Source organism: Lolium rigidum, chromosome 5 (assembly GCF_022539505.1).
Source record: "Lolium rigidum isolate FL_2022 chromosome 5, APGP_CSIRO_Lrig_0.1, whole genome shotgun sequence".
In the NCBI taxonomy this organism is placed as follows: Eukaryota; Viridiplantae; Streptophyta; class Magnoliopsida; order Poales; family Poaceae; genus Lolium; species Lolium rigidum.
The window spans coordinates 192,041,992-192,068,234 of NC_061512.1; the positions used below are offsets into that span (position 1 = coordinate 192,041,992).

A 26,243-nucleotide genomic window follows, 5' to 3' on the forward strand; every position below is an offset into this window, starting at 1 on the left:
TATGTCCAATGACATGCATAGGAAGAAACTTATTCGATCTCTGATTTAGGATGAGGGCATGACTAAGGGTCATGAGAAACTAAAGTTGTATGTTACAAATTATTATAAAGGTTTGTTCGGGACATCCAAGGAAGGCAACTTCTCTCTAGATGAGACTCGAACATACGACATCTCCCTCAAGTTTTAGATGAGGAAAATAACCTACTTACTGCACCTTACGCTGAGGAGGTAGTAAGAAAGGCGATTTTCCAAATGAAACACAACAAAGCTCTTGGTCGGGATAGCTTTTCCCAGAACTTCTTGGATGTAATCAAATAAGATCTTCTAGAACTGTTCAACTTCCTTCATTTTGGACAACTAGAATCGATCCGCATAAATTTTGGTGAAATATTTTTATTACCTGAGGTTAACGAGATAGAAAGGATCTAACAATATATTCTATCATTATTCCAACTTATAAAAGGAGTCTTAGAAATACTGGATTATTTCCGATCAAGATTCTTTTGGAAAGGTGATAGGGAGAGAAAAAAAATCGATCGGTTAAGTAGAGTGTGGTTTGTCGCGCTAAAGACGAAGAAGTACTTGGGATTCATGACCTTGAGGTCAAGAACATGGTCCTCCTTGGTATATGGCTTTCCAAGCTTGTTTCCGAAGATGGGATATGGCAAGCACTCCTTAGGAGAAAATGTTTTGGCTCAAATCCACCATCTCGGGATTATTGGGAACCAAGAGACTCGCACTCCTCGGTTGTCATCATGACGACGAAGAATTTATTCTTCCCATATGGTTCTTTCTCCATTAGGAATGAATCGGAAATTAGGTTCTGGGAGGGTAATGGCTAGGTAATGCCAAACTCCGAGAACAATATACGGCCTTGTACAACATTGTACGCCCCAAAAGTGATACATTCGCTAAGGTGTTGTAAACTTCACCCCCAAATATATCGCTCAGAAGAGATCTCGTTGGTCCTAGGATAGCATCATTCAGAACGATTTGCTACATCGTTTGGCTTTGGTCCATTTGACATAGGGGACCTATGAATTTCAAAGAAACCTACATGTATGGAGTAAATTGTTCGGTCGATTCTATGTATAAAGCTCTAATCTTTCCAGAGGTGCGAGTTGATAACAATAAGAAAATTTGGAAGATGAAGATTCCGGTAAAACTAAGGTTTTCGCGTGGTATCTTCGTCGAGGTGTAACTCTTACCAAAACTAACCTTATAAAACTTAATTGACATGGAAGTAAAGCGTGTGTATTTTGTCACCAGGACCAGACGATAAAACATTGATTCTTCCAATGTACATTTGCTAGATCTATATGATTAGCCATCCAAATACGTTCTACCTTATATCTACCATGTAGCGTTGCGAATATTTTTGTCAATTGGCTTAATAGTGTGGATCCTAGGTTTAAGGTACTTATTAGGGTGTGGGAGCAACTGCCATTATTTGGAAGTTATGGCTTTGTATAAATGATAAAACTTCTAGTAATAAAAATGATCATCTTATGGAGGTCATCTACCGGTGCATTTTCACGCAAGCAGTCATTACCTCATAGTTAACCATCACATTCACCCTCAACGATTATGTTTTGCATTTTCACGCAAGCAGTCATTACCTCATACATTGTTCCCATCTTGCGTGATCTAGTAGGGTAACAATGGCCCATCAAGTTTCGAGTACAGCAAATGCCTCCTCCACATTCTTACTAGCACTCTCGTACTCTTTTGAAAATCTAACCCTCTTCTCTTTTATGGAATTTGGAATTATCTTTACAAATGTAAACCATGGGAAGTAGATACCATTAGCTAGATAGCGTCCCGTGTTGTATTAGTGGCCATTGATCTCATAGTTGACCACTGGAGAATTTCCTACCACAATCCTAGAGAGCACCGAAGACGAAGTTCAAAAAATCCAGACCTAAAAACCTAGAGGGACAGTTGGCAGAACAGCTTTGCGAACGACGTAGTTCGCGACCTTGCAAGAGGCCTACAACCGGCGAAGGCAACCTATCCTGGCCTGAAAGGGGAGTACCTTTGGCTAAGTCGAGCTCCTCATGCGAAGTTGTAGATTGAGGTGACGGTACGGCCGAGGACACGAACCGACGGTCACTGCACGGACTGAGCTCCTTTGACGCCGATGGAAGGTACAAACATCTACGGAAACACGCTTCCAACTCGCTCGGCTACCGACGGTGTGGCTGAGGGTGGCGTAATCGGTAATGGCGGCCTAACATCAGAGAGGATGAGGTGGAAATCGCATGTGGACGAAGGGATGGGAGAGAGAGTTGGACAGTTGTTGGATCACCAACTATCAATTTAGCATGCCAGAGAAGGATACATTTTTTATCTACAACGTGTCAACATGAAAAGAAATTGCTGAGTCCCGCCCTATGTCCGCGCTGGACAAATGGGTGTGCCGTTGGAGATGCCCTAACGCCCGCGACGAGCTAAGTTGGAGAAGACGACCAAGTTGCCAAACACTAGAATTAGCAAGACGTCCCTTCGTGGAAGAGACGCGCGCCCTGAGTTGATGTGCTCTCAAACGGTCCAAATGGAAGGCCGCCGCGCGCGGCCGTGTCTGCTCCGGCCACCAGCTAGCTTAGCTTTAGCTTAGCTGCACCCATCTATCCGTCAAGCTGTAGCACACACCAGTCGGTTTCTCTCCCGCATCGTTCCCCTTTCGCGCAAGGCGCGCAACGCTAGCTTCCATTCGATGCCACATTTGTCCACATGTCCACATCCTTGTCACGAACCGTTCCATGGCTGGCTACCGATGTGTGGAGTGCATCATCGTGCGAGACCTTGGCGCGCCCGCGTTAAGTTTGACTGGGTTTACTGCCAATTTCGGGACTACTTAACTTAAAGTACGTCCACGCACCTCTCCGCATTTTCCTATCCCTCCCTCCGCACGTACGTGCTCGATCGACTTCGTTAGTTGCCCGCTGCCCCTGGAGTACATACATAGCTTGGGATCACCGGCGACCAGCTCCATCGTCACCGGCTCGGGCTCTGCACCGGAGAGAGAGACGTCGTCTAGCTCATCGACCGGCAATGCGGCAGCGGGGGCTCGGCGGGCGCGGCCTGCTCCTCCTCGTCCTCGTGCTGTGCTGCTCCGCGCTCCGGTGCGTCGTGCCGGACCTCGCGGCGGACCGTGCGGCGCTGCTCGCGTTCCGGGCCGCGGTCGGCCCGGGCCTCCCGTGGGACGCGTCCGCGCAGTCCCCGTGCGGCTGGCGCGGCGTCACGTGCGACAACGCCACCGGGGCTACCGGGCAGCGCGTCGTCGCGCTGCAGCTCCCCGGCGCCGGCCTGATCGGCCAGCTGCCGCCCGGCACCGTGGGCAACCTCACAGCCCTGAGAACGCTCTCGCTCCGCTCCAACGCGATCTCCGGCGGGATCCCCGCCGACATCGGCAGCTGCGTGGAGCTCAGGTACCTCTACCTTCACGAGAACCAGCTCTCCGGCGAGATACCGGAAGGGTTCTTCTCGCTCGGCCTGCTGCAGCGGCTCGTCCTCTCCGAAAACCGCATCGGTGGAAATGTCTCGTCGCAGTTCAACAGGCTCCCGCGGCTGGCCACTCTGTACCTGGAGAACAACGCCCTCAACGGCGCCCTCCCGGCCGACCTTGACCTCCCGAACCTCCAGCTGTTCAACGTCTCCGGCAACCAGCTCAGCGGCCCCGTCCCCGCGTCGCTCGCCCGAAGGCCGGCCAGCGCGTTTAGCGGGACGGGGCTCTGTGGCGGCCCTCTAAGCCCGTGCACAACCACAGCAGCGCCGCCACCGCCGTCGCCATTGTCGCCTCCGGCCCCTGCTGACCAGGACAGCAAGAACAGCAAGCTTTCAGCCGCCGCAATCGCCGGCATCGTTGCCGGTGCCGTCGTGGCCCTCTTAGTGGTGGTGCTAGCCGTGATCTTCTTGCTCTGTTTCCGTCGTCGCAAGACCAAGGCCGACACCTCCACCGAGACGGCGGCGTACGGCGACGAGGACTTGTCGCCGGAGACGGTGTCCGTGGCGAGGAGAGGGGGCAAGGGAGACGTGAAGCGCTCGCGGTCGGGCTCCGCGCAGATGACCACGGCGGGCAGCAACGCCAGGAAGCTGGTGTTCGTGGGGGGCGAGCCGGACGTGGCCTACGAGCTGGAGTCGCTGCTGCACGCGTCGGCCGAGGTGCTCGGGAAGGGCTGGCTCGGCACCACCTACCGCGCCACGCTCGAGGGCGGCGTCGCCGTGGTCACCGTCAAGCGGCTCAGGGAGCTGCCCATCCCGGAGAAGGAGTTCCGCGGCACGGTGGCCTTGCTCGGCGCGCTCCGCCACGACAACCTGGTGCCCCTCCGCTCCTACTTCTACAGCAAGGAGGAGAAGCTCATCGTGTACGACTTCGTCAGGGCCAAGGGCCTCGCCGCGCTCCTCCACTTCCCCAACGGCGCCGCCAGCCTCGACTTCGCGGCGCGGGCGCGCGTCGCGCGGGCGTGCGCGCGGGGCATCGCCTTCATCCACGCCGCCGGCGCGTCGCACGGCAACATCAAGTCGTCCAACGTGCTGGTCACCGACGCGCGCGACACCGCCTACGTGACGGACTACGGCCTCGTGCAGCTCGTCGGCGCCGGGGTGCCGCTGAAGCGCGTCACCGGGTACCGCGCCCCGGAGGTCACGGACCCGCGGAGGGCGTCGCAGGAGGCCGACGTGTACAGCTTCGGCGTTCTGCTCCTGGAGCTGCTCACCGGGAGGGCACCCGCCAACTCGGTGCCGGGCAGCGACGCCGCCGCCGACCTGCCGCAGTGGGTGCGCACCGTGGTGCAGGAGGAGTGGACGGGCGAGGCCTTCGACGCCGCCATCGCCAACGAGACGCTCGTGGAGGAGGAGATGGTGCGGCTGCTGCAGCTCGCCTCCGACTGCACCGAGGAGCGGCCCGACGCGCGGCCGGCCATGGCCGACGTCGCCGCGAGGATCGAGGACATTGTCGGGAGCGCGCTGCGGAAGGCGGCGTCCGACTCGGACGAGTTCCACAGCGTGTCCGCCGACCATTCGGCGTGATGGCCACCGTGTTTCAGTTCCCTAGTGAATCAGTTCAGTTTCATTTGCAACACTTTGTATTCCTCAACATGTTCATAGAGTCTGTTTATTCCTTGATTTTTTCTGATTATATATCAATCTTCCTCGCAAAAGATATACTTCCAACTTCAAACAATTAGGGTGTGCCTATGTCTCAGTTGACTGAGATTTTCTTAAGTCTCAATCAACTCAGAAAAGTCTAGACTGTAGCTTCGAAAAATGTCAGACTCGGTTCAGCTTGCACATTTCTGTCGTAAAAGTCGCGATCGCATTTTTTAACGAGAAAAGTCGCAACTCAAAGCAGCATTTTGTAAGTTGACTTGAAACTAAGAAAATCTCAGTTGACTGAGACATAGCAAAACCGTTCTAAGATATGTACATCGATCTGTTCGTCGTTTACAGTACATCGGTCTTGGAACTGGAAGCTCAGCTAGTTCTACAGTTAAAACCACCATACCAGAAATTTCCAGCCAACATGGAGAAAAGCAGCTCCCAACAATTTGGATTCTGCTGCCCTGCAACTGCAAAATGTAGACTTCTCCAACATTGAAACGGTCGGGGTCAGTCGACCAAGTCCACTTCAGCGGTGTGAGCGTACACTACAGCCGCCGTACCAACACTTTGAAGGCTTCAAAGTCTCTGACCTGGTAAGACTGTCGCTGTCTCCGACGGCAAACGAGAAAATAGATACCCACCATTAACGGCGCAGCTGAGCTCTGCAATCGGGTCGCGTAGCGACGACAAGCGAGTGGTGAGGAGGATAAGAAGTTGCGGCGCTGACAAGATCAACCTAGGCGTCTTTCGATGGAAATACGCAAGGCTTGGGAATTGTCTAATCTTCAGACGATTTTCATGTAGGGCTAGGTAGTGTATCATATTATGATGCAAGATGAACATACTATATACCGTCTTTCAAGTATACACTCTTCAGACAGAAACTCAATTCGGCTCCCGGGTGCATATGATCCCTTTACCATAAAAACATATTTACAAGTGTTAAATTTTTTTGACAAAAAATAATTACATGTACATCTCCATAATATATTTGTATTCGTCAAGTTTCACGAAAAAATGATATTTTTTGTAGTCTAAGCGAAAAAAAAGAAAATTTATCTTGTGACAAGCATTTGTTTCAGCACCGAATTTTGTCTTTTTTACACACGCCACATGACATGTCGGTTTTTCATGAAACGACTTTGTGAGCGCGTAGCACATGAAGATGTACGTGCGAAATTTTTGTTTCATTTTTTTAACATTTTAAAATATGTCTAACATGTATTTCAAAATAAAGGGAGCATACGCACCCATGTGCCAAAACATCACTCCCCTCTTCAGATGACTTTCGTGTATGAAATGGTGTTACACAAATAAATATTGAATTATATGTGATGCCGCGTTCGTCAGCTAGAATATTACAGAACCATGACACAAATAAAACCTAGAAGAACGCCGCTGTCGTTGGCGGCCCGTCCAGACTAACGACACCATCCTACTCACCGGTGTCGAATATGTTGTCTCCATTGCAGTTGTTGATGTCGTCCCTTGTCGATGTTGTCGCCGCCTCCATTCGAATGGCAATTTCTTGATCATATGACGCGGCAGAACATGTGCGCCACCTTCACCTCATCACCCATTTTCGAAGTGCCAGCGGTTAAGATCATGAAGTCCTCCTTCCTTTTTCTTCATGACAACTCTCTTTTTTCTCGACAACCATCTTCTCACTTCTCTTGCGTCATCCCACCTAGCTTTGTCTTCGGCGCGGATGCCTTGCGTGTCTTGTTGAAGGCCGCCTTCGCGCCCTTCGGATCGCCTGACTTCGTTGCCTTCGGCTTGGCCTGCTTCATCTTCGATGGCGCCTTGGGAGCTTTCAGCACCATGGTTGCGAGGGGCGAATGGGGGCAGGTGCACGGCAGCGGAAACATCTTGGCGGGAAACCGTATCAATGAGCAGGAGAAATAAAAGGAAGATAGGAATCGTGTCTATCAGCCGTTGTGTCAATGATAGGGGTGACCTATCATGGGTCGACATCATCATCGTGTTGCATCCGGCACGCTGGAAAGGATCCATGTGTATCAGGATGGACTCGGGACGCTGGGCACGTGATTGAGCCGCGCTGGACGGAAACAACCTTTGGGCACGTGGTCGGCGCGAGTTTCTGTGCGGCGTTCCCGATAGACCTTCGAAGCTTCGTTTGGAAAACGCAACCGGAGACGCTCTAAGAAACTTTAGATGTTCATTCCTTGGTACTAGTTATACTACTATCTCCGTCCACAAGTAAGTGTGCATTTGGGTTTTTTAAGTTAAACTTTATTAAATTTGATCTATTCCCTAGAAAAAAGTACTCTCATATTTTATTAGTACTCGCATTTGGAGTAGCAAATTTTTGACACTAAATTAGTATTATTAGATTCATCTTGACATGTACTCTCTCCATCCACGAATAAGTGCACATCTAGCTTTTTGCCTAAGTCAACTTTTTTTGACCAACTTTATAAACAAATGTAGCAGCATATATAAGAGCAAATCGTAATATTATGAAACTACATTTCAAAATGGATCTTGTTATGATAATTATGTTTCCCTTTAAAATTGGTCACATTTTATTAATTTTGACTTAAAAAGGTAGATGTACACTTATTTGTGGACGGAAGGGGTAGTTGTATAATATATAAATTCAATGTAACATATATTGCTACTTTTATATGAAGGTTGGTAAAATTTAATAAAATTTAACTTAAAACAAAGCTAAGCGTACATTTATTTGTCGACGGAGAGAGTGCATGATTCAAAAAAAAAAAAAACCGAGGTCCTGCGCACGGAGCTTTGAACCACAACCTGTTCCGGGACCATCACGTCAATGCTGCTGCTATATACTCCGTTTTAAAATAATTAAAGTTTAATGTTTGTTGCAAGTTAAAGTATTTTAGTTATGACCAAAATTATAAAAAATAAATTAATGTCCATAAAATTAATTTTTTCTATTAAATTTAATAAAGATAAAATTTACTATAGCCTATCGACGGCAAGCGAGTAGTGGGAGCATCTCCAGCACACTCACAATGGATGATCCTGAAATAGTGCCAGATGGCCGCAGTTGGAAACGTTTGACACATTGCCCGGGTATATGGGGTGTCTGCCGGCAGCGGTGCTCCTGAAAAAAAAAATCTCAGAAGATAAGTAAATGAACCGATAAATTGTAGTTTATCCAGACAAAATTTGTTCAAATATATGATATGTAACAAGATTTATAAAATTTAACCTAAAAATATACCCCTACACTGATCCTATATCTAGATTTGAATAAGAAGCAAATGCTTGTGCAAAAAAAAAAAGCAAATGGTGAGAAAAATGAGCAGTGGCAGCGCTGACAAGATGGTCACATATACTCGCGGATGGATACACATCATTCTGTCTTTCGGTGCACATACGGATTCAGTTCTGGGGTCTTGGTCAGGGAGTTATACATGTTTTATTTTTTTATACATTTTCTTGAAAAAGTTAAATGAGACCTTAGCATCTACATCAACCGTTGCATATACCAATACGTATTGCAACATTATTGTCAATCTATATTGTATCAATCTGAGGGGTTGTTTGGAGCAAGTAGAAAATTCACTTTCAAGTGGTTGCACTAGCGACGATGAATATGTGATTTTTTTTTCTTTATCGAAAAAATGTGATTTTGTTGTCTATATCAATTTGTCTCAAATATTTGCAATTGTGTTTACTATGAACTAGCACAGTAGCCATTGCAAATATGAGAGGGCATCGTGGTTATTTTACTAAGGATATGAGTATTGTTTGTAGTGTGTCGAAATTAACTAGAAGACACCTTTATTTATTTTTGGACATTCACATCATTTGATGAAAAAAAATAATACGTTTTATAGCCTCAGTTCCTGCTAAATAAATATCACCTATGTAAAAAAAATACTCAGTACTAGTCTTTTTGGAGTACATAAGATTGACTAGATCTGTCTATTTATCGGTTAAATTTTATAAATCTTCCAGAACAGGTGATTTTCTTGGGACAACTTCTCCGTCGGTGGTGCTCTGAGGCCAGGACTCGCCCCAACAAACGAAGAGGAAGCCATCGGTCTTTGATTGTCGGATGTTTTGGATTCTATGGTTTTCGGAGGGAGGGATCACGACGGTGGGGTCACGGCCGGAGTTAGTGTTCGGTTGTTTTGCATCGGTTTTCTAGGCGATCGTCGGCGGGGAGGGTGGGGGGGGGGGGAGATCCGATCAACAAGGTGAAAGGAGCATACCATGTGAGAGCATAGGGTTGGAACCGTACCCTGTTCCTAGATCGGGCTTCGTGTTTATATAGTGTAGAGAAATCCTACACGTGGTATTACAGAGTTCGTATTGTAGAAGGATAGAGAGGGAGAGAGATATGCGGAATATGATAGATGTATTATTGAGCCTCATGAGCGAGTATATATATGAGTACAAGGGACCGACTTGGAGTAGAAGACAAGAAACAAATCTATCCGTACCTAATCTATCCCTAACCGTACGTATACCAAATATATCTCTAACACTCCCCCGCAGTCGCAGCGGTAGTGACGTGAACAACAGTAGCGTCACGGACGGTCAGACTGGAGATAAACCGAAGTGGACCCCAGAAGGCTGACACTCCCCCCGATCCACGGCGGGAGCGTCGTGGACGGAGTTGCATCGCGGATGCTTGCACTGTAGAGGAAGCTGGTGAGGCGCAGGCGAGGTGGTAGCCCTGTATGCCGATGTCGAGGTAGCCGAGAGCGTGGGTGCTGCAACCTTGGTCGAGGGAGCCGCGCGAGGGATTGCCGTGGTCGATGTCGTGGGCAGGTGCCGGTGTCGATGTAGCCGCAAGCGCGTAGTGCGCGAGGAGAGTGATGGAGATGTGTCGAGGCAGTCGTGGAGGTTGTCGATGCCGAAGTCGATGCAGTCCGAGCCGTCGAGGACGAGGTGCGGCCCTAGTTTTGCCAGATTCAGGTGCACGTCGGGGACGAAGGCATACTTCAGTTTTGCCAGAACCGAGTACACATAGAAGAAGTCGGTGACGCGGTCGAGGCAGTCGTAGAGGCGATGCCGAAGAAGACGTTGTCGAAGCCGATGAAGACGAGACATCCGGCAGGAGTTTGCCAGACTCGGGAACGTGTCGGGGACGAAGGCACTTCCGGTGTTGCCAGTACCAGGCATGCGAGGGGCAGGGACCATCATGAACTTATCGCCGTGTCAGAGGGACTAGCAGAGGAGGCCTCCGGAAGCGTCGCGGTCGCAGATCGACGGAGATGCCGACGCTGCCCGCGGTTCTTAGAGTAGAGTAGCAGGTGGTGTAGACGGGGACGAGGCGATGGCACGGGCGACGAAGTCGAGACGGTTGGAGACGTAGAAGGCGGCTAATCCAGCGGTGACCAGGGGTGGTCATGCTGGACGCCTAGACGGGCGTTGCGGTGGTCGGCGAGCCCAGCGCGACCAGAAGTGGTTGGCGAGCCCAGCGGCGACCTGGGGTGGGGGCGCGGCGGCGGTTGATACGTCTCCGACGTATCGATAATTTCTTATGTTCCATGCCACATTATTGATGATTTCTACATGTTATATGCACACTTTATGTCATATTCGTGCATTTTCTGGAACTAACCTATTAACAAGATGCCGAAGTGCCGGTTCTGTTTTCTGCTTGTTTTTGGTTTCGGAAATCCTAGTAACGAAATATTCTCGGAATCGGACGAAATCAAGACCCAGGTTCCTATTTTCACCGGAAGCATCCAGAACACCCGAGAGCCGCCGGAGGGGGCCCTGTGGGCCCGGATGATAGGGTGGCGCGGCACGGGCCCTGGCCGCGCCAGCCTATGGTGCCGCCGCCTCTTCGACCCTCTGACGCTGCCCTTCCACCTATTTAAAGCCTCCGTCGCGAAAACCCTATTACGAAGGACGAAACCCACAGAAACCTTCCAGAGCCGCCGCCATCGCGAAGCCAAGATCTGGGGGACAAGAGTCTCTGTTCCGGCACCCTGCCGGAACGGGGAAGTGCCCCGGAAGGCTTCTCCATCGACACCGCTGCCATCTCCACCGCCATCTTCATCACCGCTGCTGCTCCCATGAGGAGGGAGTAGTTCTCCATCGAGGCTCGGGGCTGTACCGGTAGCTATGTGGTTCATCTCTCTCCTATGTACTTCAATACAATAATCTCATGAGCTGCCTTACATGATTGAGATTCATATGATGATGCTTGTAATCTAGATGTCATTGTGCTAGTCAAGTGAGTTTTACTTATGTGATCTCCGGAGACTCCTTGTCCCACGTGTGTAAAGGTGACAGTGTGTGCACCGTGTGGATCTCTTAGGCTATATTTCACAGAATACTTACTCACTGTTATGAATGGCGTAGTGAAGTGCTTATTTATATCTCTTTATGATTGCAATGTGTTTTGTATCACAATTTATCTATGTGCTACTCTAGCAATGTTATTAAAGTAGTTTTATTCCTCCTGCACGGTGTAATGGTGACAGTGTGTGCATCCGTGTTAGTACTTGGCGTATGCTATGATCATGATCTCTTGTAGATTGTGAAGTTAATTATTGCTATGATAGTATTGATATGATCTATTCCTCCTACATAGTGTGAAGGTGACAGTGTGCATGCTGTGTTAGTACTTGGTTTAGTCGTGTTGATCTTTCTTGCACTCTAAGGTTATTTAAATATGAACACTGAATTGTGGAGCTTGTTAACTCCGGCATTGAGGGTTCGCGTAATCCTACGCAATGTGTTCATCATCCAACAAGAGTGTAGAGTATGCATTTATCTATTCTGTTATGTGATCAAAGTTGAGAGTGTCCACTAGCGAAAGTCTATTCCCTAGGCCTTGTTCCTAAATACTGCTATCGCTGCTTGTTTACTGTTTTACTGCGTTACTACTGCTGCGTTACTACTGCTGCGTTACTACTGCTACCATATTACCACCATCAACTACACGCCGTTACTACTGCTCATATTTATTCATACCACCTGTATTTCACTATCTCTTCGCCGAACTAGTGCACCTATTAGGTGTGTTGGGGACACAAGAGACTTCTTGCTTTGTGGTTGCAGGGGTGCATGAGAGGGATATCTTTGACCTCTTCCTCCCTGAGTTCGATAAACCTTGGGTATCCACTTAAGGGAAACTTGCTCGCTGTTCTACAAACCTCCGCTCTTGGAGGCCCAACACTGTCTACAAGAATAGAAGCTCCCGTAGACATCAAGCACTTTTCTGGCGCCGTTGCCGGGGAGGAAAGGTAAAAAGGCACTCATACTCCGGTTCCAGGTACAGTACTTTTCTGGCGCCATTGTGTTTGTGCTCGAAGCTATTTCCTTTAGATCCTGCAATTGCATCTTTTTGTTTCTTGTTTACACTAGTTTGGCATAATGGACAACAATGAGCTTCTTATTCTATTTCCTGATTTAAAACATGGATTGTTTGATGCGAAAATTAAAAAACCTATGAAATCTTATTTGCATGCCGGTAGTAATATTAGTATGAACGCTTTGAACACCATTGTTGATAATGATATAGAAAGTTCTAAGCTTGGGGAAGCTGGTTTTCATGATCTTTTTAGTCCCCCAAGCATTGAGGAGAAAATTTTCTTTGATGATACTTCGCCTCCTATTTATGATGATTATAATAGTGGTCTTTTGGTACAACCTACTATGGAGAGTAAATTTTGTTGTGATTATACTATGCCTCCTACACTTGATGAGAATAATAATGATAGCTACTATGTTGAATTTGCTCCCACTACAACTAATAAAATTGATTATGCTTATGTGGAGAGTAATAATTTTATGCATGAGACTCATGATAAGAATGCTTTATGTGATAGTTATATTGTTGAGTTTTCTCATGATGCTACTGAAAGTTATTATGAGAGAGGAAAATATGGTTGTAGAAATTTTCATGTTACTAAAATGCCTCTCTATGTGCTGAAATTTTTGAAGCTACACTTGTTTTATCTTCCTATGCTTGTTACTTTTCTCTTCATGAACTTGTTTATTTACAAGATTCCTATGCATAGGAAGCATGTTAGACTTAAATGTGTTTTGAATTTGCTTCTTGATGCTCTCTTTTGCTTCAACTACTATTTCTTGCGAGTGCATCATTAAAACTGCTGAGCCCATCTTAATGGCTATAAAGAAAGAACTTCTTGGGAGATAACCCATGTGTTATTTTGCTACAGTACTTTGTTTTATATTTGTGTCTTGGAAGTTGTTTACTACTGTAGCAACCTCTCCTTATCTTAGTTTTGTGTTTTGTTGTGCCAAGTAAAGTCTTTGATAGTAAAGTGAATACTAGATTTGGATTACTGCGCAGAAACAGATTTCTTTGCTGTCACGAATCTGGGTCTAATTCTCTGTAAGTAACTCAGAAAATTATGCCAATTTACGTGAGTGATCCTCAGATATGTACGCAACTTTCATTCAATTTGGGCATTTTCATCTGAGCAAGTCTGGTGCCCTTTTAAAATTCGTCTTTACGGACTGTTCTATTTTGACAGATTTTGTCTTTTATTTCGCATTGCCTCTTTTGCTATGTTGGATGAATTTCTTTGATCCATTAATGTCCAGTAGCTTTATGCAATGTCCAGAAGTGTTAAGAATGATTGTGTCACCTCTGAACATGTTAATTTTTATTATGCACTAACCCTCTAATGAGTTGTTTCGAGTTTGATGTGGAGGAAGTTTTCAAGGGTCAAGAGAGGAGGATGATATACTATGATCAAGAAGAGTGAAGAGTCTAAGCTTGGGGATGCCCCCGTGGTTCATCCCTGCATATTTCAAGAAGACTCAAGCATCTAAGCTTGGGGATGCCCAAGGCATCCCCTTCTTCATCGACAAATTATCGTGTTCCTTCTCTTGAAACTATATTTTTATTCGGTCACATCTTATGTACTTTACTTGGAGCGTCTGTTTGTTTTTGTTTTTGTTTGAATAAATGCTTGTGTGGGAGAGAGACACGCTCCGCTGGTTCGTATGAACACATGTGTTCTTAGCTTTTAATTTTCATGGCGAAGGTTGAAACTGCTTCGTTAATTGTTACTCCCTCTGTTCCATTCTATAGTGCCTATAGTTTTTTGGCACGGAAATTAGCGCAAGAGTATTTTTTACACAAGACCCCTAGCTGAACGATTTGAGATCAACGTAAAATTTGGGAAATCCATATCTTACTAACTTACCATAACAAATATGGGACCTGAACGATTTGGGAGCTAAACGGGGAGGGGGTAATTGAAAAAAAGCTAAGCTACAACCTTATATTCTGAAACAAATGCCAAAAATCTATAGGCACTATAGAAAGGAATGGAGGGAGTATATGGTTGGAAATGGAAAATGATACATGTAGTAAATTGCTATAATGTCTTGGATAATGTGATACTTGGCAATTGTTGTGCTCATGTTTAAGCTCTTGCATCATATACTTTGCACCCATTAATGAAGAAATACTTAGAGCTTGCTAATTTGGTTTGCATATTTGGTTTCTCTAGAGTCTAGATAACATCTAGTATTGAGTTTTGAACAACAAGGAAGACGGTGTGGAGTCTTATGATGTTTACAATATGTCTTTTATGTGAGTTTTGCTGCACCAGTTCATCCTTGTGTTTGTTTCAAATAACCTTGCTAGCCTAAACCTTGTATCGATCGAGAGGGAATACTTCTCATGCATCCAAAATACTTGAGCCAACCACTATGCCATCTGTGTCCACCATATCTACCTACTACATGGTATTTCTCCGCCATTCCAAAGTAAATTGCTTGAGTGCTACCTTTAAAATTCCATCATTCACCTTTACAATATATAGCTCATGGGACAAATAGCTTAAAAACTATTGTGGTATTGAATATGTACTTATGCATTTTATCTCTTATTAAGTTGCTTGTTGTGCGATAACCATGTTTACGGGGACGCCATCAACTATTCTTTGTTGAATATCATGTGAGTTGCTATGCATGTCCGTCTTGTCCGGAGTAAGAGAGATCTACCACCTTTATGGTTGGAGCATGCATATTGTTAGAGAAGAACATTGGGCCGCTAACTAAAGCCATGAATCATGGTGGAAGTTTCAGTTTTGGACATATATCCTCAATCTCATATGAGAATAATAATTGTTGCCACATGCTTATGCATTAAAGAGGAGTCCATTATCTCGTTGTCCATGTTGTCCCGGTATGGATGTCTAAGTTGAGAATAATCAAAAGCGAGAAATCCAAAATGCGAGCTTTCTCCTTAGACCTTTGTACAGAGCGGCATGGAGGTACCCCATTGTGACACTTGGTTAAAACATGTGCATTGCAAAGATCCGGTAGTCCAAGCTAATTAGGACAAGGTGCGGGCACTATTAGTATACTATGCATGAGGCTTGCAACTTGTAAGATATAACTTTCATAACTCATATGCTTTATTACTACCGTTGACAAAATTGTTTCATGTTTTCAAAATAAAAGCTCTAGCACAAATATAGCAATCGATGCCTTTCCTCTTTGAAGGACCATTCTCTTTACTTTTATGTTGAGTCAGTACACCTATTTCTCTCCACCTCAAGAAGCAAACACTTGTGTGAACTGTGCATTGATTCCTACATACTTGCATATTGTACTTGTTATATTACTCTATGTTGACAATATCCATGAGATATACATGTTATAAGTTGAAAGCAACCGCTGAAACTTAATCTTCCTTTGTGTTGCTTCAATACCTTTACTTTGATTTATTGCTTTATGAGTTAACTCTTATGCAAGACTTATTAATGCTTGTCTTGAAGTACTATTCATGAAAAGTCTTTGCTTTATGATTCACTTGTTTACTCATGTCATTACCATTGTTTTGATCGCTGCATTCATTACATATGTTTACAATATGATCAAGTTTATGATGGCATGTCACTCAAGAAATTATCTTTGTTATCGTTTTACCTGCTCGGGACGAGCGGAACTAAGCTTGGGGATGCTGATACGTCTCCGACGTATCGATAATTTCTTATGTTCCATGCCACATTATTGATGATTTCTACATGTTATATGCACACTTTATGTCATATTCGTGCATTTTACGGAACTAACCTATTAACAAGATGCCGAAGTGCCGGTTCTCGTTTTCTGCTGTTTTTGGTTTCGAAATCCTAGTAACGAAATATTCTCGGAATCGGACGAAATCAAGCCCCAGGTTCCTATTTTCACCGGAAGCATCCAGAACACCCGAGAGCCGCCAGAGGGGGGCCCTGTGGGCCCCAGATGATAGGGTGGCGCGGCCTGGGCCCTGGCCGCGCCAGCCTATGGTGCCGCCGCCTCTTCGACCCTCTGACGCTGCCCTTCCGCCTATTTAAAGCCTCCGTCGCGAAAACCCTATTACGAAGGACGAAACCCACAGAAACCTTCCAGAGCCGCCGCCATCGCGAAGCCAAGATCTGGGGGTTCTCTGTTCCGGCACCCTGCCGGAGCGGGGAAGTGCCCCGGAAGACTTCTCCATCGACACCGCTGCCATCTCCACCGCCATCTTCATCACCGCTGCTGCTCCCATGAGGAGGAGTAGTTCTCCATCGAGGCTCGGGGCTGTACCGGTAGCTATGTGGTTCATCTCTCTCCTATGTACTTCAATACAATAATCTCATGAGCTGCCTTACATGATTGAGATTCATATGATGATGCTTGTAATCTAGATGTCATTGTGCTAGTCAAGTGAGTTTTACTTATGTGATCTCCAGGAGACTCCTTGTCCCACGTGTGTAAAGGTGACGAGTGTGTGCACCGTGTGGGTCTCTTAGGCTATATTTCACAGAATACTTACTCACTGTTATGAATGGCGTAGTGAAGTGCTTATTTATATCTCTTTATGATTGCAATGTGTTTTGTATCACAATTTATCTATGTGCTACTCTAGCAATGTTATTAAAGTAGTTTTATTCCTCCCGCACGGTGTAATGGTGACAAGTGTGTGCATCCGTGTTAGTACTTGGCGTATGCTATGATCATGATCTCTTGTAGATTGTGAAGTTAATTATTGCTATGATAGTATTGATATGATCTATTCCTCCTACATAGTGTGAAGGTGACAGTGTGCATGATGTGTTAGTACTTGGTTTAATCGTGTTGATCTTTCTTGCACTCTAAGGTTATTTAAATATGAACACTGAATTGTGGAGCTTGTTAACTCCGGCATTGAGGGTTCGCGTAATCCTACGCAATGTGTTCATCATCCAATAAGAGTGTAGAGTATGCATTTATCTATTCTATTATGTGATCAAAGTTGAGAGTGTCCACTAGCGAAAGTCTATTCCCTAGGCCTTGTTCCTAAATACTGCTATCGCTGCTTGTTTACTGTTTTACTGCGTTACTACTGCTGCGTTATTACTGCTGCGTTACTACTGCTACCATATTACCACCATCAACTACACGCCGTTACTACTGCTCATATTTATTCATACCACCTGTATTTCACTATCTCTTCGCCGAACTAGTGCACCTATTAATTAGGTGTGTTGGGGACACAAGAGACTTCTTGCTTTGTGGTTGCAGGGTTGCATGAGAGGGATATCTTTGACCTCTTCCTCCCTGAGTTCGATAAACCTTGTGTATCCACTTAAGGGAAACTTGCTGCTGTTCTACAAACCTCCGCTCTTGGAGGCCCAACACTGTCTACAAGAATAGAAGCTCCCGTAGACATCAGCGGTACACGAAGTAGGCGAGGAAGATCCAGCGGTGTGACGAAGACCATGCGCGGATGGAGGCGACCCGCGCCGAAGGGGCGGCGCTGTGGTGGCCTCGGACATCGACGCGCGGGGAACGGCGAAGGCGACCGCATGCAGCAACGGCACGGCCCGAGGGGGCGGCGTAGCTGTAGCCGCATTAGAGGGCGCGGCAGGGGTCGATGACGAGGTCGTGGAGGGGCAGCCGGAGCAGCCGGCCTAGCGACCGGGGCAGCCGGCGCGGCAGCCGGTGCAGCCGGCCTAGCGACCGGGGCGGCCGGCGCGGCAGCGGCTAGCGGCGTGGACCAAAGGCGGCGACGCTGCGGCCCGAAGGGGCCACGCAGCGGCAACCCTTTGCTCGATCGGTGGTAGGCGCGTGCTCGGGGACTTGCTTGGCGTAGATGTGCGCGGGGTCGGTTGATCGACCGACGGCGGCGCTACATGTGCCATGGCGTGGACGACGCGCAGATCGGATTCGATGGCGGCGTTGTCGATGTAGTCCCGGCGATGACGGCGAAGACGGACCAACGATGGAGACCGCGCGGCGAGACAGCCTGCGGCGTCGCAGGTAGGGCGCCCGTGTGCGGCGCGTGCGGCTGTGCCGTGCGGTTGATGGCCGGTGCAGGTCGATGCCGTTGTCGGAGTAGAGGCGCAAGAGGACGACGGCGATGGGCGACTCAATCCGATCTATGATCTGTAAAAGCAAAAAAAAAAACGCCGGTCGAGCGACCGGCGGAGCAAAAAGAAAACCAATCTACGGATTGAAAAAAAAAGGACTCGAGGGCAGCGGATCAACGGATCGGCGAACGAACCCTCATACGGGTTGCACGGCCCCCGGAGTAGGCCATGGAGATTGACCTCCCTGGGGGCGGCGCGGGCGGAAGCGCGGGCGGTGGCTAGGTCAAGGAGCGTGCCGCTCTGATACCATGTAGAAGGATAGAGAGGGAGAGAGATATGCGGAATATGATAGATGTATTATTGAGCCTCATGGGGGAGTATATATAGGAGTACAAGGGACCGACTTGGAGTAGAGGACAAGAAACAAATCAATCCCTACCTAATCTATCCCTAACCGTACGTATACCAAATATATCTCTAACACGTATAATACTAGGTAGAGTACTACTCTATGCTAGTATAAATACAGTATTACACATGGTTTAACACAGTTAAATGCGCTTCTTTACTTGTTTCGTCATTGATTAACCTTTGCATATGGATTATGGTTGAACAATTGGAGATTTAAGTGGGACGTCCCAAAATTACGCTAGAAATACTAAGTGAACTATAGGTGTAGTTTTGGCGGGATCCCCCAGCAACCCAACTCGTAGTTCATTTTGGCATATTTGGTGTAAACTTTAGTCTCAAAATTTACACTAAGAATGCCAAAATAAATTTTAGGTGTGATTTTGGCGGGATCCCACACTTTGGCTCCATACTTTTCGTTGCACTCTCTTCTGAAGGGTGTGCTCTGTCATGTCGCTTTTCCTTCGTTGTGCTCTTCCTGCTCCGTGGCCGGGCCGTAGACCCCTCTTATCCGTCACGGCCAATGAGCTTACGATCGTACGCGACACAATTGTCACTAGTGTACTCAGCACATGCGCAGCTAGCTCCAAAACAGTAGAACTCCTGGAGTCTCGCTCAAATTCTTCCGCATCGCGAACCAATCAACCGCGCATATCCCAGGGCACCATCAGCATCGATTGACCACCATGTCGCACCATTTTCAGCTGCGCAGCTCGGTTCTTCCCTTGCGATTCTTCCCCGGTGGACTCGGCGCCCGCTTGTCGTGCAATGAGCCCAAGCATCTTGGGAACAGCAGCAGCGTCGGAGTCGCTGTAGCATCGCCGGCAAGAACAATGCAACGGCACCAGGCGAAGGCGACGGCGAAGGAGGTGGGGGTGCAGGAGACGGCCCAAGGAAGCGCGGCGCTCGGGTGGGCGGCCAGGGACGCCTCCGGCGTCCTCTCCCCATTCGACTTCTCAAGAAGGTGCGTGTGTACTTCATGAACATTATGAACATTTCATTATGCAGCGCTCCCGTGTGAGAAGATTCATCTGCAGCGCTCTTGTGTTTGTTTTCAAGATACGCAAATTTCTAGCAAATTTTCAGGTTATCTGATGACGGGTTCAGTGCCAGTCTGGCCTGTCGAGAAGAGGGGTAGATGCCGTTCCGAGATCTACTGTAGTTTTTTCTGTCAGTACTGAAAGGCTAGTAGTAGTAACATGAATAGAAGCAGAGGACTCGAGTATTACAAAAATAACCAAGACTAAAATGTCAACATAAATAGTACTACCTCTATCTATTTTTAGATGTCAAAATTTTGTTTAAATTCAAATGTATCTAGACATTTTTTAAGCATAGATACATCCAAATTTAGACGAACCACTGACATCTATTAATGGACGGGGGAGTAGTAGATAACACTATGACAGTCAGGCTTTTCTCGGTCTGCGATTTTGGTTGCCTGTTGGGAAATCAACCTAGGATAATGAAATGTTCATATAGTTCAGACATCTTGATCCCTTCTTAGCACTTGCTAGAGTGACATACTGGTCTTGTGCTCCTCTGCTCAATGCTTAATTCCTCTGTTCAGCTAATCAGCTGGTGCCTGATGGACTCTCTGCTCTGCTGCTTAATTACAATTTCAGGGCTCAGAAAGACGACGATGTGACGATCAAGGTGCTCTACTGCGGCATCTGCCACACTGACCTCTACACTATCAAGAACGAGTGGGGAACCGCAATGTACCCCGTTGTTCCCGGGTAATTCACAACACAATCCGGCAAGTTACAAATCAAACGAGAGGTGGTAATGTAGCCTTAACTATTTTCCTGACGGAGCAGGCACGAGATCCTCGGCGTCGTGACCAGCCTCGGCAGCGGCGTCACCAAGTTCAAGGCCGGCGAGACGGTGGGCGTGGGCTACTTCCTCGGGTCCTGCCGCTCCTGCGAGTGCTGCGGGAACGGGTACGAGAACTACTGCTCCGGCATGGTGCTCACCTCTAACGGCATCGACCGCGAGCACGGCGGCGAGGTCACCCAGGGCGGCTTCTCCGACGTCATCGTCGCCAACCAAGACTACGTGGTGCGCGTCCCGGACGGGCTGCCGCTGGCCGGGGCCGCGCCGCTGCTCTGCGCGGGCGTCACCGTGTACAGCCCGATGATGCGCTTTGGCCTCAACGCGCCGGGGAAGCACCTAGGCGTCGTCGGCCTGGGCGGCCTCGGCCACGTCGCCGTCAAGTTCGGCAAGGCGTTCGGCATGAAGATCACTGTCATCAGCACGTCCCCGGGCAAGCGTGAGGAGGCGCTGGAGCGGCTCGGCGCCGACGAGTTCCTGGTCAGCCGGGACCCCGAGCAGATGCAGGCGGCGTTCGGCACCATGGACGGCATCCTCGACACCGTGTCGGCGTGGCACCCGATTTCGCCGCTGTTCGCGCTGATGAAGCCGATGGGGCAGATGGTGTTCGTGGGCGGGCCAACCAAGCCGCTAGAGCTGCCGGCGTACGCCATCGTGCCGGGCGGGAAGGGCATCGCTGGGAACTGCGTCGGCGGCATCAGGGACTGCCAGGCCATGCTCGAGTTCGCAGGGAAGCACGGCATCACTGCCGTGGTGGAGGTCATCAAGATGGACTACGTTAACACAGCTCTCGAGCGGCTCGAGAAGAACGACGTCCGCTACCGCTTCGTCATCGACGTGGCCGGCAGCCTCGGCTCAACCGCATAAGCTGCTATAACCATTCTCGTTATCATGACTGCGGTAATTTTCTTCGGCGAATGCATGCACATGAGCACATTTAGAACTTTTTGTAACCGTTGCCGTTAATCTATCTGTTTAAAATAAATAAATAGTCCGCCGTAGCCTTGGTACAACCTTCCGCGGTGCCCGCGGCTACGGCTAGAATCTTTAAAGGCTAAATGGAAATAACCGCTTAGATGTCTAATAGTACCCTCAAATTGGATAAACCCTCAAAATAACTGCTATTTTGAGGGTTGAGATAAAAAAAAAACGGCGCATTTTGAGGGTTGAGATAAAAAAAAAACGGCGCAGATCAGAGCCCTCAAAACTGTAAACCCTCAAAAAGTTTTGCAGGCCGAACCCTCAGCTTGGACCCCAACCTGCAGCAACGAGGGTTCGTAGCAAATTTCCAGGTCGAGCCCTCACCTGGTCAAACCCCACGCGCGCGAGAGATTTTCCCAACTGCTCCCGCCCCTGCCCCCTTCCGTCCGCGCCGCCGGCGCCCGCCGCCGGCCATGGAGGCCGGCCAGCCCCCGGCAATCGTCTCCGCGCCCGCCGCCGTCCCCGCCCCCGGCCCCGCCCCAACGCGCCCGCCCCCGCCCCCGACCCCACCCCGCGTCTCGACCGATGCCGCGGTGGCAGCGATGGTCGCCGCGACCCACATCGGGCAAAAACGGAGGCGGACGGGCACCCACCTCCTGCCGGCGACCCCCTCCGCGCCGCCCGCCCCCGTCCCGACCCCCAAGAAGGCCAAACCGGTCGGGAAGCCGGCGAAACCGGCCGTACTCGCCCCCGCCCCCAAGCCGGCTCCCGCGCGCAAGGAGATGCAGCTCTCAAAGAGGAACAAGGGGCCGGACCCGCCACCGCCACCGGCGAGCACGCCCGGTCCAACGCCGCCAACCGCCACCGCCACCGACGTGCTCGATGAAATGTCCGCCCCAACCGTGTCATTTAGTGCATTGCTCAACGACACGGAGGTGAACATCGGGGATCCTCCACTTGATTTCTTCAACTACCATGTTGAGGAGCCGGCGGTTGAGGAGGCCGGTGTGGAGGAGGAGGAGGAGGAGGAGGGGGAGGAGGAGGAAGATGAAGATGAAGATGAAGATGTCACCGAGATCGGAGAGGAAACGTTTGAAGCGGGAGGTGCTGCTCGAAGGCCAATTCGCACGGCGAACTACACGGAGGTTGAGGATGTCCTTTTGGCGAAGGCTTGGTCGTAAGTGGGCTTGGATGCGGTCACCGGCGTCGATCAAACCGGGAAACGTTATTGGCAACGCATTGAGGACAGGTATTGCAAGCTCAAACCCAAGACTGCCACATTGAGAGCTCGTTCTTACCGATCGCTTCAAGGAGAACATCGCCGAGAGGAAGAGGCTACTGCGTGGTGCGTCGTCTACTCTCCGAGGTGAGTCTCCGATGAGTGGTGGAGGTGATGGAGGTGTGGACAACTTCACCGATGCTTGAAGTTGTTCGTATGTTTTATGCTTGGCAAATGTTGTCTCCGATGACTATGTGATGATGATCATTTGCACGTTGTATATTTTGCTACGATTTCCATGGGATTTTACTATGTGATGATGATGATTTGCAAGTTTGTTTCATGTTTGTGATGATGATTATTTGCAAATTTGAAGTGATTATGTTGTTGTCCAGTTTTGAGGGTTTGAAGGCCGGGGCGCAGATCAGAGCCCTATTCTGCTTTGAGAGTTGGTTTGAGGGCTCTGATCTGCGCCGGCTATTTTGGGTCTTCAAAATCACAATTTCTCGGCCCTCAAACTGGTTTTGAGGGTTGCAAGTTTGAAGGCTCTGTTAGACATGCTCTTATAGCCCAGCTATAATTATTTTGTCCTAGTTTAGCCTAATAGCGGCATTCTTCCCGCTCAACGGTCCCAAAAAAAATTAACCCTAAATTTTCAGAGCCGCCCAATTTATGAACACCACTATATCATAAACTTCTACTACTTTATGATGTTGTAATATTTTGACATAACTATGTCCATAACTATCTATGAACTATGTTTTTGACATAACTATATGTGAACTATGTTTTGGTTATGCGCATTCCTTATGTGACAATGTTACTATGATATATGTGAATTATTGATTATATTACGATTTAATGCTGTTGTAATATTGGATTTTCCCCATTATTTAGCAATTGGATATATGGTCTTAACCTGCTATAGCCTGTATAGCTTCCGAAATCTCCGCGGCTATAGGCTATAGCCCGCTATTTTAAATAGAGGTTAATATTAGTACTCCCTCGGTGCAGGCTTATTTGTCTAATACACACTTCAAAAAAAGTTTGAACATCAATGTGATAAAAAAAAAAGAGATGTATAACACCAAAATTGATATCATTGAAAACTTCTTTTGATTACGAATTCAATGGTATTTATAACATCCCAGTTTTTTCAGATGGTCGTCGGGTAGAATTTAGAAGGGGTGTACATTTCATCACGAAACAGGAAAAAAATTCACGCTTAATTGCATAAAAATCTAGGGGATCAAAGTCTCTCTCGCTGCAAATAGGAAATAGGTGTGGCGAGGGTGCGATAGAATTTGACATGACCTCTCGCTAAAACTAGGGTTTTGAGAGGAAGAGTAAATTTGAGTTGATATTCAAATTTGAATTTGAATTCTAAATGAAAACATAAATAAAGAATGATTTTAAATATTCAAATCACTACATTAATTGGAGTTCAAATGAACAATTTGAACTCAAATAAGAATATAAAATATGAAATCTATTTGAATTCAAATAAATATTATAAATAGTATTACAACAATAGCTCAATAGACAAAAGTTGAGCTTTTTATATATACACACAAGGATACATTGTCTTTACAATACTCCATTAATATTACAAAATCAATAAGTAGATAAATAAAACATTGCATGGTTGACAAAACTAGAAAACAAGTTTTTTTGAGAATAAACCAGAAAACAAGTTAATCTAATCTAAAACCTATCTAAGTTTTCAAAACCTTGATCATCTTCTTGTTGTTGATCACCTGCAAGCAAAACCAAGAAATAGAAAAGACAACAAGGGGCATTACCACTTGACAGTGAAGAATAATTACCCATATGGATAATACCAAACCAGCCGAGCCTATCCAGGATAGCTTGGAGATGAAGTTCTCCCAAGTTACCAAGCAGCTCAGTCACTAGGGAACAAGCTCATACAAAGCTTAGTCATAGAGAGTCACAGGGATATGGATATGTTTCGACTAGAGCAAGATTTGCCAAAGCTACAAATAGCATTTTACAGCAAACCCTAGCTATCCATCAACAACAACTCACACAAACCATCCGAACCACAAGAACAACATAGTTCTTGCAGCACAATAGGTGTTCATCCATCAAGAACAACAACCCAACAACATGGTCTCCTAGAAACAAATCCACAAGAAGTGGAAGCTGGAGCTAGGAGAAGTAGCAGTACAAGGAGATCAACAACAAAAGCATTCATATAATCTAGGAGTTGGAGTCTGGTATACCAAATACCATGAACTTATCCAATTAATCTATTCCTCAATTCAGCATAATGCTCAAATAGGTTACACAACAACAGTGCAACAGCTCAATCATCACTTGGCTAAGGCAGCACTCAACTTAGCAAGTAGATACATTAGTACCAAGCCATATGGTATTGTGTGCATGTATAACAAACAAGAAAATAGCACCACTGAACGTCTGAACCAACATGAGCTAGCACCAGTCCATCTAAAAGCTAAGAGAATACCCAGTCTAGCTAGCCTAGAAGCATTAGAAAACCAGGGTATCTACATATAAGATTTCACAGTGGCAAGCAATGAATTGATCACCTACTGAATCTATAAATCCATAAAAATCCTTCCACTGCAGTGAAGAGCAACCAGGCGGTAGCCATGTGATGACGTTGGGACTCCAGAGCAGAGTGTTATAGTCAGCGAAGATTTTTTCCCCACAGGGGTGACTCAAGGTTTATATCGAACTCTCGGGGAATTGGTAAATAGTCGTTTATTTTCCTCTTCATCTAGAAATCCAGCAATGTAAAGAAATTGCCTTGTGTCCCCAACTCCACCGTGTGGTTGTCAAGCACAAGGTTTTGTATTAGTAATAGTAAATAAGAGATGCAATACAAGTAAAGTAAACTAGACAAACAAAGTAAACTAAGTAAATGCAATAGAGAGATAGTTGTATGTGGGTTTTGTGTGTGATTAAGTGAACTATTTTTATTTATTTTTGGATTAAAATATTGCTGCAAATAAAAATTAATACTAGCACAATGCCCGCGTTGCTGCGAAAGAGTAAAAAATGTTGACTTCAAAAATAAGAAACAAAAAATGGTCACTACTCGATGAGCACTAATTGGTCAATCATTAAATTTTTTGAGGCAAAAACTTGACTTGCACCATTGTCATAGGGTAAATTTAGATAAAAATGCTAGATATATCCTAAATAATAGCATTAATTCACCCACACTTAAAGATCATTCACTTGAAGATGCTCACAGGTCATAGGTTAAATTCTTGCACTTTGAAGTAGATGATAGTAATTAAAATGACAATTATTATTACAGTGGGCATGCATTTAATTCAGAGCAAAATAGGGCAGTAACAACATATATACTCACAAAGCAACTACTATGCAATCTATACTTCTTGTAAAGCAAAATCTCAATTAATGTTAGTCTATCTCTACATTCAAGCCGTCCACATCATCTATTCCATTAGCCAATCAAATGTCTATGTCATCGCCACTAAGAT

The 26,243-nt window shown here is 46.9% G+C and overlaps 2 protein-coding genes across 2 annotated transcripts; both read left to right on the forward strand.

The window, feature by feature from the left end:
- Window positions 1-2,906: 2,906 nt before the first annotated feature.
- LOC124654529 (probable inactive receptor kinase RLK902) lies at window positions 2,907-5,148 on the forward strand. The gene has a single exon (XM_047193527.1). It carries the CDS (start codon window positions 3,055-3,057, stop codon window positions 5,029-5,031), a length of 1,977 nt encoding a protein of 658 aa, XP_047049483.1. The 5' UTR covers window positions 2,907-3,054; the 3' UTR covers window positions 5,032-5,148.
- Window positions 5,149-19,308: 14,160 nt separating this feature from the next.
- Window positions 19,309-21,627, forward strand: LOC124655302 (probable cinnamyl alcohol dehydrogenase 8D). Its single transcript, XM_047194222.1, has 3 exons — window positions 19,309-19,740; window positions 20,402-20,515; window positions 20,597-21,627. The coding sequence occupies exons 1-3, from the start codon at window positions 19,463-19,465 to the stop codon at window positions 21,474-21,476; spliced, it is 1,272 nt and encodes a 423-aa protein (XP_047050178.1). The 5' UTR covers window positions 19,309-19,462; the 3' UTR covers window positions 21,477-21,627.
- Window positions 21,628-26,243: the final 4,616 nt, after the last annotated feature.

Coding starts and splice junctions, on each gene's coding strand:
- LOC124654529 (XM_047193527.1), top strand. CDS start 3,055: ATGCGGCAGCGGGGGCTCGGCGGGCGCGGCCTGCTCCTCCTCGTCCTC.
- LOC124655302 (XM_047194222.1), top strand. CDS start 19,463: ATGTCGCACCATTTTCAGCTGCGCAGCTCGGTTCTTCCCTTGCGATTC. Junction 19,741..20,401: donor CCATTCGACTTCTCAAGAAG/GTGCGTGTGTAC, acceptor TTACAATTTCAG/GGCTCAGAAAGACGACGATG. Junction 20,516..20,596: donor ATGTACCCCGTTGTTCCCGG/GTAATTCACAAC, acceptor CTGACGGAGCAG/GCACGAGATCCTCGGCGTCG.